The sequence below is a fragment of the Pituophis catenifer genome, unplaced genomic scaffold, assembly GCF_029215685.1.
Source record: "Pituophis catenifer annectens isolate HBS135680 unplaced genomic scaffold, rPitCat1.0.hap2 SCAF_2, whole genome shotgun sequence".
NCBI classification, from domain to species: Eukaryota; Metazoa; Chordata; class Lepidosauria; order Squamata; family Colubridae; genus Pituophis; species Pituophis catenifer.
In genome coordinates this window covers 274,713,038-274,731,872 of record NW_027256882.1, presented here as the reverse complement: position 1 = coordinate 274,731,872, position 18,835 = coordinate 274,713,038, and the positions used below count along the sequence as shown (strand labels likewise).

Here is an 18,835-nt window from a genome sequence, read left to right as displayed (position 1 = left end):
ATTTCAAGGTGGCAGGGGAAAAAAATTTTCAGTTTTATGTGTAATGAACTATCAATCCTGTTTCTTCAACTATGAGATTTTACTTATGATTACTAGTCCTGAAGATTCAATTTACAGATAAACTCTTGCTTCATCTTTCTTAGCCAACAATATGACTGTAATGATGGCGTTTGCTTTCTTCTAGAACTGGAAAACAAAATCATATTTTGATATGACAATGTACTGAACCTAGACATTGCTAGCTTTCATAACGAATGCGAATGTATAGATGCCGCTAAGAACAAATTTATATATATATGTATATGCACGTTAATTAGGCTCAATTAAAAATATATGTAAAACTGAGCTAATTTCATCTCAACAAGCCAATCGTTGCATACTTTTAAGGAGAGATAAACTTTGATGGACATATTCCCAGTACGGTCTACCTGAATTATTTCCATACACAAGAAATGACCAAATAACCCTACAGGTTTTGTAAACAAAACAATTATACATTTGTATGTACAAGTTTCCAGGTAAATGAGACTTTGCAATTTGGAAATAAATTCAATTTGTTTCAACCTCATACTTGCATAAGTTTGATACTGGAGAGATTGGAAATACATATCATTACTATTACACAATTTGTGCTAATTTTATGGAAAAGACCTCTGAATTATAGCAATGTAACACTTCAACACTGCACATTTAAGGCTTTTCACTACAATTATTGGTATTATCTTGCCATTAATCTTTCATCTGTATGATTGAAGCAAATGATTAGGAGCAAATTTAAAGCCATGGAATGTGGAATTATTATTTTGCATTTTTCTTGATAAAAAGCAGCAATAAGTATTAATTTTACTTGATTTACCTGACATAAATTATTGTTTTTGAAGATCTACATTTAGACAATCAATCAATTACTGGATGAACATTAATGTAGAACACCCCATTACAATGCATGCATTTACATGGAGGTAAATCTAATTCCAGGGGAATGGTGGTTTTTTTTTCTAAACTCAAACTGTAGTGAAATTCATTAATTGGTTCAGTTTAACATAATTACATGAAACTGCAACAAAACTGGACAGACTGCTAATATTATAACAATAAAATAAGTTAAGGTTACTCCCAAACCTACTGAAGATTCTCTGAGAGCAGAAATTGTCCAAGTAGTGTTCACAAAAATTAAGAAATATTTCAAGGAAATCCCCTAATTAATCCCCCGATGTCATGGTTATAGCACGCTCCATTGGTGACAATGGGATACAGCTTAAGATACCATGTCTCTCAAATCCAGGGTAAACAAGCAAGGCATCAACTCTGTCCAAAACGGAAGTCAAAAGTCAACCATGTAAACCAGGTCCCGTGTAATTTGTCCTCTATTTTTGTGACATTGCATTTAAAAATAAGTGAAATGAAAACCTGCATAAGTGTCTGGTGCTTCATTCTTCTTGCATATCTTGTTACTTTCATTTTTTTAACAATTCCCCTCAGGGCTCAGATGGCTTTGGAAGCAGATTCCATCGAAGAAAAATTCTACAACTGAGCATCCAATTTCATGTACCAGAATTCCTGGAACAATTCAGAAGATGGTACTTCTCTGTTGCCCAGTCAGTTAGGTGTTATTGAATGCTACTAGTAACTTCACATTTATTACATCATGGAAAACAAGAGGTCAGGATTCAGTTGATGGGCTATCTGTTTGTTGATTTGACACTGAGACTAAAATAGCTTCTGCTTCTTCATGCATCTAGAAGAAAATAGGACATGCAGAGTTTTCAAAGCAACTTATATGGGGCACCAACTCGGTGCCCCCTTTTCCCAGAGTTCATTAGTTTTTAATTCTACTCACCTGCAAAAACTGTACATCTTGAAAGAGTTCTTGAATAAACCGTCTAGATGGCAATCGAAAAGTGCAGTGAGCTAGCAAGTAGGATACTTCAGAATAAAGGCATATATCATCAAATGCTTGGGGAAACTTCTCTTTAATTCTGGACCATAAAGAACAAGGAAGCATATTTTAAAAATGTTCCACGAAACCTGAGACATGGATCTGATATTTAGGCAAATCTTGAGAAATAAGCATTTGAAATAAAATACAAAAAAATACACAATGCAAATAAATTACAGGTAATCCTCGATTTAGGACCACAATTGAGCTCCAAATTTATGTTGCTAAGTGAGACATTTGTTAAGAGAGATGTCCATTTTATTATCATTCTGCCACAACTGTTAAGTAAATCACTGTAGTTATTAAGGGAGTAACACAGTTCTTAAGTGAATCTGGCTTCTTCATTGATTCTGCTTGCCAGAAGTTTGCAAATGGTGATACTCTGGGACAATTGCAACCATCATAAATATGGGTCAGCTGCTAAGCAGTTTGAATTTTTATCACGTGATCATGGGGATGCTGCAGTAGTCGTTAAGAATGAAAAGCAGTCATAAATCACTTTTTTTCAGTGCCATTGTAACTTCAGTCACTAAATGAGCTGTGGTAGGTCAAGGATTACCTGTATAGGGCGTTCTTGACATATGACTCAACATATTGATGGTTCAAATTAATGACAGCCTTAGAAAGGGTGTTTTATGATCTGTAAAATACTTCCGACTGTTGCAACCCTTTCCCCCCTCCACAGTCATATGATCACAACCTGGTGCTTGGCAACTAATCCTCAGCAATTCTTTGCAGTCAACTTAGTCCTTTCAATTGTATCATTTCTAATGTATTATTGTGAGTTCTATTTTGAGGTACAACATAAGAAGTGCCAGAAGTACACCTGTATGTAGATGTGTATAAAGAACTTGAACTGATTTGTGTGCAATATAAGAACAATTCCATTCCCAATTCAAAGGTAAAAGGAATATTACTTATAAAAGCTAAACATAATGGAAGAAGTTTCACTTACGTCAAGAGACCTGTTTCATGACCTTTAGTTCCTACTGAGCTACTCAAGTTGATTACTAATCGCAAAACTTCCTTTCTCAGTAGTATGCGGCATACTGGAGTATCATCTGGGATTGATTTCATGCCTTGAGAAAAAGAAATTTAACAGTATGTTAAACTGAAACAGTATTTGTACTGACTGAAATATCACTGGATAACATTGACAAAGTCTGCCATATATTTTAAAGATGCAGGCCAATGGGCATAAAAGCAACTGTCAAGTACAAATGTTATTTCTTCTGGTTCAAGTGGGCACACTTACTCATAAAGGGACCATGGAAAAACAAGCAGAATGATCTAAATCCCAATTAAAAGTCCAAACCATATATAGCTCTTCCCAAATGGGAACAAACTATTCTGGAGGTGACTATTGGATTAGGAAAAGACCCCATCTTTCCCATGTGCTTCATGTTCCCCTCCCCCCATCTTTTAATGTTTATGTTTATTGTTATTTAATGATTAATGATATTTATTATTTTATTATATTAATGGGGGAGGGCCTTCTCTGTGGGGGCACCTACCCTCTGGAATCAGTTGCCCCCTGAGATAAGGAGAATCCATGACCTCAGTGCCTTCCGCCGTGCCCTTAAAACTTTCTTTTTTCAACAAGCCGGGCTGGCTTAATTTCTTTTTAAGGGTTTTATTAATTGTTCTGTTTTGCTTATCGTTTTTAATTAATGGGGCCAAATCTATATATATTTTTAAATGTGTTTTAATATTTGTATTTGATGTTTTTATCTGGCTGTTCACCGCCCTGAGTCCTCAGGGAGAAGGGCGGTATACAAATTAAAAAAAAAAAAAATGTATACTAGTTTTAATATTTTGTAAGCTGCCTAAGGTCGCCTCTGACAAGATGGGTGGCACATAATTTTAATAAATCAATAAATAAATATTGGGAAAAGATAAAAACAGAAATTGTGCAAAAAGTGGGAAAGTTAGTAGCAATGCCTGGATAATCAATAATCACCTTGATTATTCCAGAGTTAAGAAGCAAAGTGCAAAGCTGGGATTTCTGATGAAAGCATTCAAGAGCCAAGCAACAAGAAGCATCAGAAGCAGCCTTTGGGTAAAATAACTCACCTATGATGAGATCAGTACTCTTGGTACTACTAGCTGATCCATGGGATACAGCATCACTACATCCTGAAATTCCAGAAAACTTCGAGGAATGTGAAACCACATCCAAATGATTATGCATAGCCTTTCCACACCAGTCTGAATAAGGAATGTCTGAAAATTCTGATAAAGTTTGATATAAGATAGATGGAATAATTTACACAGAAAAAAAAAAATCCAGCGTGATATACATAATTTACATAGAAAGAAAAAGACCAGCATGATACAAAACTGAATAACTTAGAAACAATCCAACCAAACATGAATTTACTATTTTGATAACAATGCACTAATAAAAGAAAAGTATTGTGATGATGAATTAATGAGGCAGGCGCTATGGTTCTCAAAATAACAATAACAATGAGAAAGGTTAGTTTCCACAGGATTTGCCACCCTGAGAAGTTAAACATTCAACGAAGGTTTCTAGTTTCATAATATTATGAAATAAATTTTGGGATTCTGTCTGAAGCAGCATCAGAAAATAGAAGCAGAATGGACAAAGCTTCCAGTCTTCTAATTATTGTAGATCAGATTCAAGTTGTCTACCTGACGCAGAGCTGGTAGCACTAACCTGGGTGGCTATATGCAGAGTTCAGTTTGTTATTATGCTGACAATCGAGGATGTGTGTACAAACACAATAGAGACAATTATCTTCAGTGTGTTCTTGGAGTCCAGTGTCTTCCATGTTTTCTAGGAACTGGGAGGCATCTGAACGACTTGTGTTCATAATCTCCGTAAGACTTATCTGCTGACGAAGCATCTGGAAGGGACTCTTTACAAACTCAGCAGACTCACATGGCAAACCTGGAAGCATTTGATTAAGCAACAGAAAATATAGAACATAATGGAGCAATACAACAGCACTTTCTGCAATTAATGGTCCAGAGTTGCTTTAAAATGAGATGGGCGGCAAATATATTTAATAAATTAATAAATTCCTATAATTCTTTTAAAGCATATAAAATAATAAGCCCACATCTAAATAAATTTCAATTTCAATTGTTAAGGGAATTGTTTGCTATAGCCACATAAAGTAAGCACACTGTAACAAATGTGTTTCCCTGTGTCTTGCCCAACACTACAGAAATGTTTTCAATACTTCATTTATCAAGATTCCAGAAAACATTTTGGGCAATCCAGTCCTCCATGGGGCATATTCTGCTAGTACAGAGGTGGGCAATTTATCTGCCCAAGGGGCCACATGAGAAATGGACTGTTGTGGTGGACCCCACTGCCACCATGGCCCCTGATGCACACCACCAATGTTGCACCACTGCTGATATCCAACTGCAACCGTGGGTCAGATTGGGATCTGAGGGCCAGATGTGACCCATGGGCCATAAAATGCCCAGTCCTGTGCTAGTATAACATAAACCTGACTTTATGAGATATGCAAAATTAAGATGCTGTGAAGTAATGTCCTACAGTGGATTACCTCCCTATATCTCATTTTTTGTTTGTATGAAGATAATTCCCTTTGAATATAAGACACAATATAAGCCATAATGCTTTCAATGTTTTCTCAGAAGTGAAAGTCCTGGAATCTGTGGTATGAAACATGACCGTCATATTTCAGATCACAGGGCTTAGAAATCAGCAGTTGGGAATAAACACTTTCTTCCTAAAGAAGGAGGTGCAGAGCTTAGGAAAAGTGGCAGGTGGCCATGTAAACCAAAAGAGAATAGAAAGAATACCTGAAGCATCCTGGGCAAAAACTCGACTGCCCCGATCATCATATGAAAGCATAGTTTTCTTCTGGAAATATGGGGTTTCTTTTACCTGAAATATTTTAAGCCAAAATATTATGCAGATCAAGTTTTAAAAATAGCCATTACTTCTGGAAATAGCTTCAGTGTGAGGTATCTAATATTCAACAATATTCCAGTAAGTGTAATAAATTGCAGTATGTTTCCTATATATTGCTAGGGGTGAAATTAAGTGTTTCATGTAGAATAGCAACACAGTACTTAGTATGACTAATTCCCTCACTTAAGATAAAAATATTGTCCACATACCTGAAATATTTCATTGATATCAACCGGGAGAGCAAGTCCAATGTAATCGTCTGAGCTACCATAGGTAGCATTAGACACCATGGAACGAACAGAAGAAGAACGCTGCAGTGTATTTTGGTTTATAGGGCTTAATAAATCTTCTTTATCTAAGGATGATGCATAGCTCAAAGCTCTCATGAACCTGTAACATGCAGAAGGAGCATATTTAGAATAACAGCCCTGGCTTTATTATGAGTACTATATTTTAAAATACCATGGCTAATTTTAGTTCAAGTACTAGTTTGGTGTAGTGGTTAAGGCAACAGGCTAGAACCAGAAGACCATGAGTTTTAATCCTACCTTCAGTATAAAACCAGCTGGGTGACCCTGTCATTCTCTCCCAACTCTAGGAAGAAGACAATGGCAAGCCACTTCTAAAAATTTTGCCAAGATAATTGCAGGGACTAGTCCAGGCAGTCACCAGAACTTGAAGGATCATCCCAAAAGTTCAAAATCAATACACTGTTTAATATTTATCTGATTAAATAAAATAGAATTTCTGATGCTTCCTGAATCTGAATGGTATCATGCTGTCTATCAGAAGCTGGGGCTATTAGGCGTATGAAAAGTAAGGTGTGTGTGTCAAATCAGAAAAGATGGGAGATACTAGCAGCACAAACCAAGCCATACTCCTTTTGTATGTGAACTGACATTACACATATGAACAGAGGTAGAATTTAATAGTATTCCTGCAACCATCTTGTTCTCTCTTTCTCTCTCCCTCTCCCCCCCCCCTCTCTCTCACACACACACACACACACACACACACACACACACACACACACACACATACACAAACTGTTTTTGTGATCACAGCAAAAAATAATTCTGCCATGGCAGCGCTCCCCTGTAGCCAGTATGGATCATCTGCAAATTTCCTAAGTCATTCTTCATTCATTTGGAATCACGCACTACTAACACCTATAAAAAACAAGATAGCAAGAGCAAGAGTACTTAGACCAGTGGTTCTTAACCTTCCTAATGCCGCGACCCTTTAATACAGTTCCTCATGTTGTGGTGACCCCCAACCATAAAATTATTCCTAAGACCATTGAAAATATGTGTTTTCCGATGGTCTTAGGCGACCCCTGTGAAAGGGTCGTTCGACCCCCAAGGGGGTCGCGACCCACAGGTTGAGAACCACCGACTTAGACTTATATACCGCTTTACAGCTCTCTAAGTGGTTTTACAGAGTCAGCACATTGCCCCCAACAATCTGGGTCTTCAGATAGTCAGAGAATAGCTAAATGTAAAGTTATACGAAAATTATTAATTCACTTAAATATGAATGAGCAAGGCCATTCAGATTAGAGCAATTTCAGGTCCTTTTAACTATACTGATTTTTCCAGAAATGTTCAGGAAATAGATAGCAGCAGTACCTTCAAGGTGTACATACTGCTAGATAATTGGTTTAATTGAAGCAAGAAAAGCAGCATACACATACACGAGATTTCCTACTACCAAACACAGACATCAATTCCTCTAGATATTTAAATCTTAATGCCTTTTCTTTTCACCTTTTTAAGCCAATGGACTTTTGACTGTTTTTTCCCAGCTTTAAAACTGGAATCCACTTGTTCTTGATCACACAGTTATTCTATCTGGTTTAAGCAGTGCTAATTCTCCCTTCACATCTTGACCCCTTACAGCTGTTTTAGGAGAGGTTCAATATAAGTCTTCTTGAAAAACAGATGTTCCTCAAAATGTACCAGGACAATAAAGAGATCAGTATTTCTTCGAAAGATAATTTCTCTCCCATGATAACTCAATGTTAATGAATTAAAGCAGAAGATGATATTACTCACCGGTTGGGCGTTAGTCGAGAGTCTAGGCTACCAGATTTCATTGTGATTGTGTCTGTGAAGAGTACATCCTTTGCTGGAGAAGCTAGGGCTTCAGAATGTGACAGAGAAGGATGCATCCTCTGCTGTTGCAAGCGTTTCAGGGTTGCATATCCAAATGCATCTCGAGAACTGGTGTAACTAAAATTATAGTCAGCCAGGCTTTTTATAGTAGCGAGGGAAGGAGCTTTTAGTGACTGGGCCCTCCGAGGAAGAGTGTGCGAAGACCCTGGCGGTACCAGGGAGACAGAATTTGATTTTGACAGAGGGAGGTGGTTAGACTGTGGGGTTGAACACTGAATTGTTTTAATGGTCTTGGTACTCACCACAGTACTTAAGCTCCCACAGTCAGTGTCTATATTGGTAGCATCCACTCCCATAGTCTCTCGGGAAGGGCTGGAGCTCATTGAACTTATGCCACTTGTGGTCGTGTCCGTATTGAAACTCAAACTACGACTCTTGAAATGTGTCTGCGTGGAAACTTCTATGAGTCTCTCTCGGCTGGAGTTTTCCCTGTGATTTTCATGGCCAAGACTTTTGGGAAGCTTAAGGTCATTTTCACCAATACTTGGAGTACTATCTGCATCTTCGCTGTGCTTGCTCCCAACAAATGAAGTTTCTAGTTTCAGAGTGTGAATCTTAGGAACCTTGAATACCGGGGTAAAGTCATCTCCCCGTGTAAAATCCATGCTGCTGCATGGTTCTGTTACTGTCCGGTTTCGCCTTAAGCCCATCTTGTTCTCCAAGGAAGACAGCTTGCCTCCTTTGGGATCACTGCTGCTCCTCAGCTTTTTATTGGGTAGGGTAAGAGAATTCAAGATGCGATTCCTGACAAGTCTGCGGGAGGAGAAAAAGGGGAAGGGATTGCGGTCCTTATCCTTCACGGGCCCGGTATGGTCATAGAGATTCTGTTCTGCATCTTCTGAGATATTTAAGAAAAATGTGCTAGTGGAGGTGCTGCCAATCCGGTCATCTTCCAGGATGAACATGCCTGAAATGAAAACAAATGCTCATGTTTTTGATCCACAAAGTTTTGGGTAATTAAGGCTAGTTCTGCAAAGAAGCTGAACATTAAATGAAAGCAACAAGTATAGGGTGACTTCTTACATATCCAAAAAGTCAGAAGAGTATTAAGAACCTATTGGGGATGAAAGGAAATCTTTACCAATATTATTTTACAATTAGGCCTATTATTGTTGTTAGTTGAGAAGTTCTGTCCGACACATCGCGACCCCATGGACAACATTCCTCCAGGCCTTCCAGTCCTCTACCATCCTCTGAAGTCCATTTAAGCTCATGCCTACTACTTCAGTGGCTCCATACAGCCAGCTCATTCTCTGCCGTCCCCTTCTTCTTTTGCCCTCAATCGTTCCCAGCATTAGGCTCTTCTCCAGCGAGTCCTTCCTTCTCATTAGGTGGCCAAAGTGTTTGAGTTTCATCTTCAGGATCTGGCCTTCTAAAGAGCAGTCAGGGTTGGTCTCCTCTAGAACTGACTGGTTTGATCACCTTGCAGTCCAAGGGAGTCGCAGGAGTCTTCTCCAGCACCACAGTTCAAAGGCCTCAATTCTTTGGTGCTCAGCCTTTCTTATGGTCCAACTAATTAGACCTATAGCCTAGGAAAATTTCTCCTCCAATTTAGCGATAGAATACCTGGATTTCACTTCACCAATTAAAATTTTTACATAAGTGTTCTTATTTAAGCATGCTTTTTAGATCTATATTTTCATGTACTTCTGACATTGATCATACAATTAAGAAATGAAAAAAAAATTTTTTTTTTCAAATGTAAATTATGCTTGAAATGAGTCCCAGCAGATTAAAAGTCCCATTGGCTCTTGTATCATGGTGCCAATCTGGATCTGCCACAGATTTGCAATTTACTTCTTAAAAAGCAAGCAACTGCTAGTTATATGAATGATTTCTGGACTAATGTTGATCTCAAGATCTTGGAAAAACTAAATCATCCTTTCCAAAAATGAGTTCACAGAGGTATGTACCTAGGTATTTCTGGCTAAGAAACTACTGATAGCTACTAGCAAAACAAGCGAACTAAATTCACCAACAAATACATCTCCGAAAAATAAAGTTTGCCTACCTCTTTGCTAATTTATGTCTGGATAAACACATTATTGACATTAACATATTAACATTAATTAAATTATTAAAATTAACATTATTTACCTTAATATAATTTGGAATTATGTTCCTTGTCCGCAATAAACCAAAATTATTAATTAGGTTTAAAGCACTTTGTTGTTGGTTTACAATGATTCTAAGCTACCTCTGCTCAACAAGAGGAAAGCAAAAAAAAAAAAAATACTTATGAGATAGCATAACCTAATCTATATTGTACTTTGTGAAGTACATGCAAAGAAAAAGGTCAGCCTCGTAATCTACATGTTTTTCAAAAAAAAAAAAAAAAAGGAAGACATTTGTTAGCTACTAGTGCTGCCAAATAGCTTACTTGATGGTGCAGATTCACTCTCGCTGTTATGTCTTGAACTGGTAGATTCAGAGTTCAAACTAAGAGTGCTGGGAATAGAAGAGAGTTCATTGCAGAGTTGCTCCACATCATCGGGAACTACTGGCCAAGGTTGCCTTCGACTGTGTCTTACTGCATCCCAATTGTGATGTTTCAGAATATCACAGCCTTGCTTTGTTTTCGCTATTAAGCCAAGCACATAGACACAGGTCCTGCATTTAGAAAATAAAAGTGAAATGAAAATCTATTATGAAGTTAAATTAAGTGGGAATGCAATGCAGTTGAACTATAAAAAAATTCTTTCTTTGTTCCTTTTGAATTTGCTGTCCCAGGTCTGCCTAGGGATTTTCAAAATAATCAGTGTGACACCACTCCCCTCAGAAGACACTCCAAACATTACAACGGTACTCAAGTTTTTAATGCGCAAAAATACAGAAATACTAAATATATGGGGAATAATATCAACAGTTTTAATTAATGTATTTCATATTTTTTCCTTGCCAAATTACACCTGAATGAATAACTTTTTTTAACTATTTACTGTTAAATAGTTAAACTATTTACTGTTTTACTGCTTGGTTTCTAGACTTCAGTTATATATTTCCAGTATATTATTATGGAGACTGGAGATAGAATAGTTGGTAAACAAGAAACAACAACATACCAAGAAAGATCAGGAAGATTTAAAATGCACAGGGATTACCACAAGGAGTTTACAAAATATTTCATTTTAAAAAGATTCAAGGGCCAAACTTTACCCAATGTTCTAAGCATCAAATAGGCTACTTTAAGCTATCTGAACACATTTAGAACTTAAAACAGAGGAACTGTGCTTAAGCTCCAACACCTTCCAAATTGCTGAAAGCATTCAGTTTTGCATTAGGAAAGGATGCTTATGTAATTTTACTTCTTTGAGACACTTCAAAGTATAACGTTTTGCACAACCTTATCAACTAGTACAGACAGAAATTTTATTTTCAAGTTACAGTTAAAACACGAGATCTAACTATTTGGTATAGGTACCCTTGCTTAATGACCATTCTTTCTGTGATTGAAGTTTACCACATAAGACCTTGGGAAGAAGGCCTTGCAAACAGCTAGCAGCTACCTCATGAAGGGTCAGGTTGGGCATGCTTCATCAGCATTTGGAGGAAAAGACGGCTGGAGTAGCAGAGCACAGAGTGGCTGGACCTGTGGAGTTAAGGGTGATGAGAGCAGCTGTAGCTACTCTTTGCTAAGAGCCAGGCCTACCTCATCAACAGCAGGGGGAAGAGGAGAGCAAAAAAATTAATAATAATAATTTAAAAAATGGCATTGGTTGTACTTTTAGATGATCCCAGCTGGTGCATTCATCCTAGGCTTGTTTGACTATTCAGTAGTTTTCAATAGCATCAATCGTGGAATCCTTCTGAGTGGCTCTGGGGATTATGGGTGGATGGCATTGTAGATGGTAGTGCCTGGGAGGGAAGAGACCCTGGAAATATCCCCCTACTGTGTGGGGTACTGTGGTGTTCAATACTCTCTCTACTCTTTTTTAACATCTACATGAAGCCAATGGATTAGCTGATCTGTCACCATGGGATGAGGTATCGTCAGTACACTGATGATAAACAATTATACAACTCTTCCCCTGGCAAATTAATACATGTTGTTGATGTCTTATCACTACGCCAGGAGATAGTTGGAATCTGGATGGGGAACAACAGGCTTCAACTAAATCTTGGCAAAACTGAGAAGCTGTGGGTTTTTGAGCTTGTCGATTCTGGGACCATGCCATCTTGATGTTGGATGGGATTGCACAGCCCAAATACAGAGCTGATGCACAACAACTGCAACTGGGAAAGGCATGATTGCACTTATTGAACAAAGCAGTCACATGGGCATCTTGTTGAACAGCAGCCTTGCTCAACAATCAAGATTCCGATCCCAATTGTGATAGTAAATCAAGGACTACCTGTTTAGTGCAGATCCCATCTGTTAAGGAGTTAAATCTGATGGAACCCAGGAAAAAAGTGTCTTCTGCTATGGCGCCCATCCTGTTGAACATTATCTCCCCTAAGGTGAGGTGTTTGCAAGCATGAGAATAAGCATGTGACAGTTAATAGAACTAGCATGGAAGGTTGCACACAAAGTATGCCAAACCAACTGTATCTCCTTCTTTGACAGAGTTACTAACTTCCTAGATTAATGAAATGTTATAAATATAATATACTTAGACCTCAACAAAGTCTTCAACGGAATGCTTCATGGTTATTCTCCTTACTTTTAAAGAAAGGCTAGAGAATGCTATTGTTAGATGGATTCTTGATTGACTGAATGAACTCAAAGACCACACTTTAATAATTTTACATCAGCTGGAGGAGGTAGCTAATACTTCAAGATGAAAGAAAGACAATTCAAAAAGGGCTAGGCAATTTGAGAAGTGGCCTGAAATGATTAAGATGGAATTGAATGGAGAGGAATCTAAAGAAGGAAGAAAAAAAAAAAGAATAAGACACAAGTATAAGATGGGGGAGGGGGGGGAGGGGGATGGCAGTATGATAGTAATACATGCAAAAGCTACCAGGCATTATTGTGAATTACAGTCTAAGCCAGCACTGATGCAATTGCAAAGAAAGAGCCAAATGGTGTCCTAGGGTGTATTAACAGAAACACAGATGGCAGAAAGCAATTGTTCTCTTCTATCATGCCTCAGTTAGATCTCATGTGGAATACTCTATCCAGTTCTGAACACTCTCTTTCAAACGGGATAGTGACAAATTGGAGCAAGATCAAAGGAATGCTACCAAAATGGTAAAAGCAGGGGTGGGCTCTACTTACCTTTACTACCGGTTCGCATCACACCCGCTTGTGCCCGTGCTCGCTCTTCTGCGCATGCGCAGAAGCTTCTGCGCATGCACAGTTCACCTATGATGATGTCCGGGTCAGTGGGCGGAGCCTCCTGTCAGTTTTACTACCGGTTCTTGCGAACCGGTCCAAACCGGGGGCAACCCATCACTGGGTAAAAGGTCTAGAAACCACCCTGTGAGGAATTATTAAAGGATATGGGTATATTGATCTTACTAAGCCTGTTCCAAGGGAAGATATTAATCTCAAAACTGTCACTCTGGAGAGGAAGTGAATTTATTTTCTATAGTTTCTGAGGGCAGGACCAGAATCAATGGATTAAATCTGCAAGGAAGCAAGTTCATGCTAGACATCAAAAGGAAATTCCCGACTATACAAATTTTCAGTTGTGGAACAAAAAATAGCTAGTTCTCCATGATGATGGTCTCAAGCAATAACAACATTTTAACTGAAATGTGAGCAATCCTTTGCTAGAGGCCTTCCAACAGTCTGAATGGCCATATATCTGAGATGCTCTACTAGATCCTGCAGAAATATCCTGAGAGGTTGACCTCTGAGGTCTCTTTTAGCTCTATGATGTCATGAAAATCTAAATATATTGATGCTCGGACAAAATAAACTGTTCACAGACATTTTACGTCGTCTTTGGCCCCTGCGGAGAGGGCGCGCAATCTGGGAGTCCTCCTGGATACGCAGCTGTCCTTGGAGGAACATCTGACGGCTGTAGCCAGGGGGACCTTCTGTCAGGTTCGCCTGATTCGCCAGTTGCGGCCCTTTCTTGATCGGGATTCCCTGTGCACAGTCACTCATGCCCTCGTCACCTCTCGCCTGGACTACTGCAACGCTCTCTACATGGGGCTCCCCTTGAAGAGCACCTGGAGGCTCCAACTGGTCTAGAATGTGGCCGCGCGGGTAGTCACGGGAGCCGCATGGTGCTCCCATACAACACTTCTCCTGCGTGAGCTGCACTGGCTCCCAGTGGTCTTCCGGGTGCGCTTCAAGGTGTTGGTTATCATCTTTAAAGCGCTCCATGGCATAGGACCTAGTTATCTTCGAGACTGCGTGCTGCTACCGATGGCCTCCCATTGACCTGTGCGCTCCCACAGAGAGGGCCTCCTCGGGGTGCCATCAGCTAAACAATGTAGGCTGGTGACCCCCAGGGGGAAGGCCTTCTCTGTGGGGGCACCTACCCTCTGGAATCAGCTGCCCCCAGAGATAAGGAGAATCCAAGACCTTGGTGCCTTCCGCCGTGCCCTTAAAACCTTCTTTTTCCAGCAAGCCGGGCTGGCCTAACACTTTTTAAAATGTTTTTAATTGTCTGTTATTGTTTTTAATCATGGGGCCAAATTTATATATATCTTTTTAATTGTATTTTAATGTTTGTAGTTTATGTTTTTACTTGGCTGTTCACCACCCTGAGTCCTCAGGGAGAAGGGCGGTATACAAATTTAAAAATAAATAAATAAATAAATAAATAAATAAATAAATAAATAAATAAATAAATAAATGCCATTTCCAGTTTTCAAGTTCTACTTACCCTCTGATACAAAGGACCTCACAATGCTGGGCAAGTGCCATTATATCGGGTATCACATTTTCCTCCTGAAGCAAATTCAATCCCCAGTTTGAAGAGCCAATATTTCCCTTAAATATAAATAAATGTAAATAAATAGAAAATCAAGGAATGTTTGACAAAAGACAGTGATTTATAAACTCAAAACAAATTTTGCATAATTGGTACACCTTTTCTACTTACATAAATATCTACTTGAGCCATCAAAGGATATTCTTTTAAAAATATTGGCATCACTCTATTATAAATAAGAGTCCCTTGGGAGTTGGGCGGCATAGAAATGCGACAAAATAAAATAAATAAATAATAATAAATAATCTAATTTTCAACTTCACAAGGAATATGCTTTTTAAAATCCATTTAATCCATTTTATTATGCCAATAAAAAATATGGTTAATGTGGTTAGTATTACAGACTTGTAAAATTCCATTCTTCTACTAAAGGAGTCTTCCTTTGTAGAAATAATCAGAACCATTGGATTCAACCCACAGGATACCACATATAATACCAAACATTTAACCTTGACATCAACAATTTATTTCCTGGATTAGCAACCCAAAGTCAAATGGATAAACCATACATTTGATAACAGTGTGATATCCATGACTAATTAATCAAGAAAAAATGGTGTTTCTTGTGATGATGCAAAGTAATTTTGGCAGCCATCTGCAGCAAGTTTTTTTTTTTTTTTAATTTTCAGGAGAGGTTTGCAATATTGTCCTAATGTTTTCTTTGTGATTCAGGTAAGTGAAACCAGTTTGAAAGCTAAAGAAACCTTTTATTTTTTCCCACTGGAAACAAGTAGGACACAGGGTTACTAATGTTGAAAGGCTTGTGGCAAACTTTGACAATCTTTATTGGTTTAATAGACATAGATCAATGTAATCTCTAAATTTGTATAGTGAAAAAAGGAGAAACCATAAAGGCTGCAGTTATCGTTGCTAAAGAATTAAAATTAATTCTTCTCCCAAAATATTTGCTTTTATTTTTTATAATTTGCATGCTTTCCTTCAAAGCCTCTTAGAGGAACATAAAAAGCCATCTTCTTAATGACTGTTTCAAAGTCCTAAATCCTTCCAGCTCATCTTCTATAGAAATATAACACAGTTCTGCTGACAATTATATTTTCATTCAGAAAGCATTTGCCTTCTTCTTAGTTCATTTGTCTGTCTAAATACAAATATATTATTTATAAGTTCCATTGATAATTTATTTTAATTATTTAACATTTTATTACTAGCTGCTTTAAGCAACATTTTTAGTTAAAAAGAAACAGAATACAAATGAAGTCTAATATGTTATTTCACCTCTATAGCAATTTACAAACATTTCAGAATAGAAGTAAACTGGTGATCACCAACTGATACTTAGTTGTAGATAGATAGATAGATAGATAGATAGATAGATAGATAGATAGATAGATAGATAGATATTAAAACATAGTAAATATTTTTAACTAACCAGTGCCCAAAGAGCAGCTTTTAGTTGCTTAATCCCCTCCCATTTTTCCAGCATAGGGGAACGGATAGTGTAACTCAGGTCAGGAACAATACTCTAAATAACAACAGCGACAAAAAAAACAACAACCACAGTACAATTTATTTATCAAGTGTTCAATTCTATTTTCATATGACAACAATGCTAATAATAAAATACAAATATTTATGCTTTTAATCACATTTTCACATCTTGTAGAGGCAAAACAATGTCACTGCAATGGAGGCCAACTATTTCTGTAGACTAAAGAAATAGGGATTAAAATATCAAGGGTGCAGGAGCAAGAAGCTGAAGTATTTCTTCTTAGCCTTATAAATTAATCCTCAGCAATTATTTCCATCAGTTAAAAGGAGAGAGTGCGTGCATGAATTCTGGCAATTGTTTAACCTTATATGTGATTTCACAAATCCTGACTTGCTTATGGAGCCAATGCTGGGTAAGGCGTCAAATTGCCTTGTAGCGTGGATTATGCTACATACATCTGAATCAGTAATAGGCAAATAAATGCTAAAGATAGTGAAAAGAGTATAGCATTTAATTAATATTCATTTATTTGAATCAGTTACATTAAATTTCCTCACCTGAGCTTCCAACAAATGACAGCCAGTTTTGTGGTGTACTAGTTGGCCATAGAGGTGAACTGGCAAGTAGACATGTGGCCGCTGTAATCTATGGGGAAGAAAAACGGTCGGTTTGCACTGAATTAATTGTAACAATTTTAAAACCATCTGCATAACTATAGGCATTGCTTTAAACAAATGAGTCAAGGTTGTTTTACCTTTGGTTGCTCCTACGAACATAATTATCACCATCAACAGGTTTGCGGTACGTAGTAAGTGCTTCATTTAATTGCTCTTCTATCAAGTCGACATATTTTAAATTGTATTCCTAGGATATAATGGAATTCAGAGATCTTCAGAAAAACATTTTCTCTAGCAATAAATTATATTTATAAACACATTATATAATGACAGCCCAGGTAACAAATGTTCCCTAACACCAATATGATAAAATACTCACTGGAAGTTGATTTTATAATCAAAATTATACGCACGGTCACTCATGCCCTCGTCACCTCCCGTCTGGACTATTGTAACGCTCTCTACATGGGGCTCCCCTTGAGGAGCACTCGGAGGCTCCAACTGGTGCAGAGTGCGGCCACGCGGGTGGTGATGGGAGCAACGTGGCGCTCCCATGTAACACCTCTCCTGTGTGAGCTGCACTGACTCCCGGTGCTCTTCTGAGTGCGCTTCAAGGTTTTGGATATCACCTTTAGAGCGCTCTATGGCTTAGGACCTGGTTATTTACGGGACCACCTGCTACCACCAATAGCCTCCCACCGACCAGTACGCTCCCATAGAGAGGGGCTCCTCTGGGTGCCGTCGGCCAAACAATGTCGACTGGCAGCCCCCAGGGGGAGAGCCTTCTCTGTGGGGGCACCTACTATCTGGAAGGAGCTCCCCCCGGAGATACGGAGGATCCCGGATCTGCCTACCTTCTGTCGTGCGCTCAAGACTTTCCTATTTCATCAAGCCGGCCTGACCTAAGTCTTTCCCCTTTTAAATGGAAATTTTAAATTTGGTTTTAAATTATTGGGTTTTTAAATTTGTTCAGCCAAATTATTTAATTCATTTTAGTCTATTTTAAATTTTGTATTTATATGTTTTATTCTATGGCTGTTCACCGCCCTGAGTCCTTCGGGAGTAGGGCAGTATACAAATTCAATAAAATAAAAAATAAAAAAATACTTTAAAAGCATGTCTCTATGACAGACAACAAGATTGAGCAAGATCAATACAATACAATTCCCATTGGTTCAGGTTCACAATTTTACAAAGTAAGTCTGACTATCCTATACAACTCTTCTATTTGGTTATAAATTTATTTTTCTGTAACCAATTGGAATAGTTGGCATCAATGATAATGCCTTTCCATTCATTCGTTACACCAGGATGTTCATTGTGCAAAGTAGTCAAAGGATAAGCTCTCCTATTATTAAACCCACACAGCCTCTTTCAGTAAGGCAATACTTCCACAGCAGAGGTGGGTTTCAGCAGGTTCTGACCAGTTCTGGAGAACTGGTAGTGGAAATTTTGAGTAATTTGGCGAACCGGTAGTAAAAATTCTGACTGCCCCCCCCCCCAAATCTATTCTCTGCCTTCCAAGTCCCAGCTAATTGGGAGGAAATGAGGATTTTGCAATAACCTTCCCCTGGAGTGAGGTGGGAATGGAGATTTTACAGTATCCTTCCCCTGCCACGCCCACAGAACCGGTAGTAAAAATTTTTGAAACCTACCACTGTTCCACAGGTTATGTGGAAATGTTAATTTAGTTTCAGCAAGCACTTCTAATGAAAGAGGCAGTTTTGGATAGACTAATTTGGAGAATGTGAATCAAATGTAATTTTTAAAAATTGCTTTGTCTTTAAATCCCTTACTTTCCTTCTTCCATCCAAACAATATTACATGTGATTTACCTTCAAACAATTTT

The 18,835-nt window shown here is 38.1% G+C and overlaps 1 protein-coding gene across 2 annotated transcripts in view; it reads right to left on the bottom strand.

The window, feature by feature from the left end:
• Positions 1-983: 983 nt before the first annotated feature.
• Positions 984-18,835, bottom strand: part of RICTOR (RPTOR independent companion of MTOR complex 2) — a 50,568-nt gene continuing 32,716 nt past the window's right edge. For both annotated transcript variants that reach the window (XM_070935930.1, XM_070935931.1), the window contains 13 exons: positions 17,124-17,233; positions 16,927-17,014; positions 16,310-16,402; positions 14,812-14,918; positions 10,410-10,639; positions 7,910-8,936; positions 6,065-6,245; positions 5,744-5,828; positions 4,620-4,853; positions 4,013-4,171; positions 2,895-3,018; positions 1,841-1,979; positions 984-1,738 (listed from right to left, as the gene is read on the bottom strand). In XM_070935930.1, the coding sequence (XP_070792031.1) occupies positions 1,664-1,738; positions 1,841-1,979; positions 2,895-3,018; positions 4,013-4,171; positions 4,620-4,853; positions 5,744-5,828; positions 6,065-6,245; positions 7,910-8,936; positions 10,410-10,639; positions 14,812-14,918; positions 16,310-16,402; positions 16,927-17,014; positions 17,124-17,233 (2,652 nt within the window). In that variant the 3' untranslated portion in view covers positions 984-1,663. The remainder of the gene's footprint in view (positions 1,739-1,840; positions 1,980-2,894; positions 3,019-4,012; positions 4,172-4,619; positions 4,854-5,743; positions 5,829-6,064; positions 6,246-7,909; positions 8,937-10,409; positions 10,640-14,811; positions 14,919-16,309; positions 16,403-16,926; positions 17,015-17,123; positions 17,234-18,835) is intronic.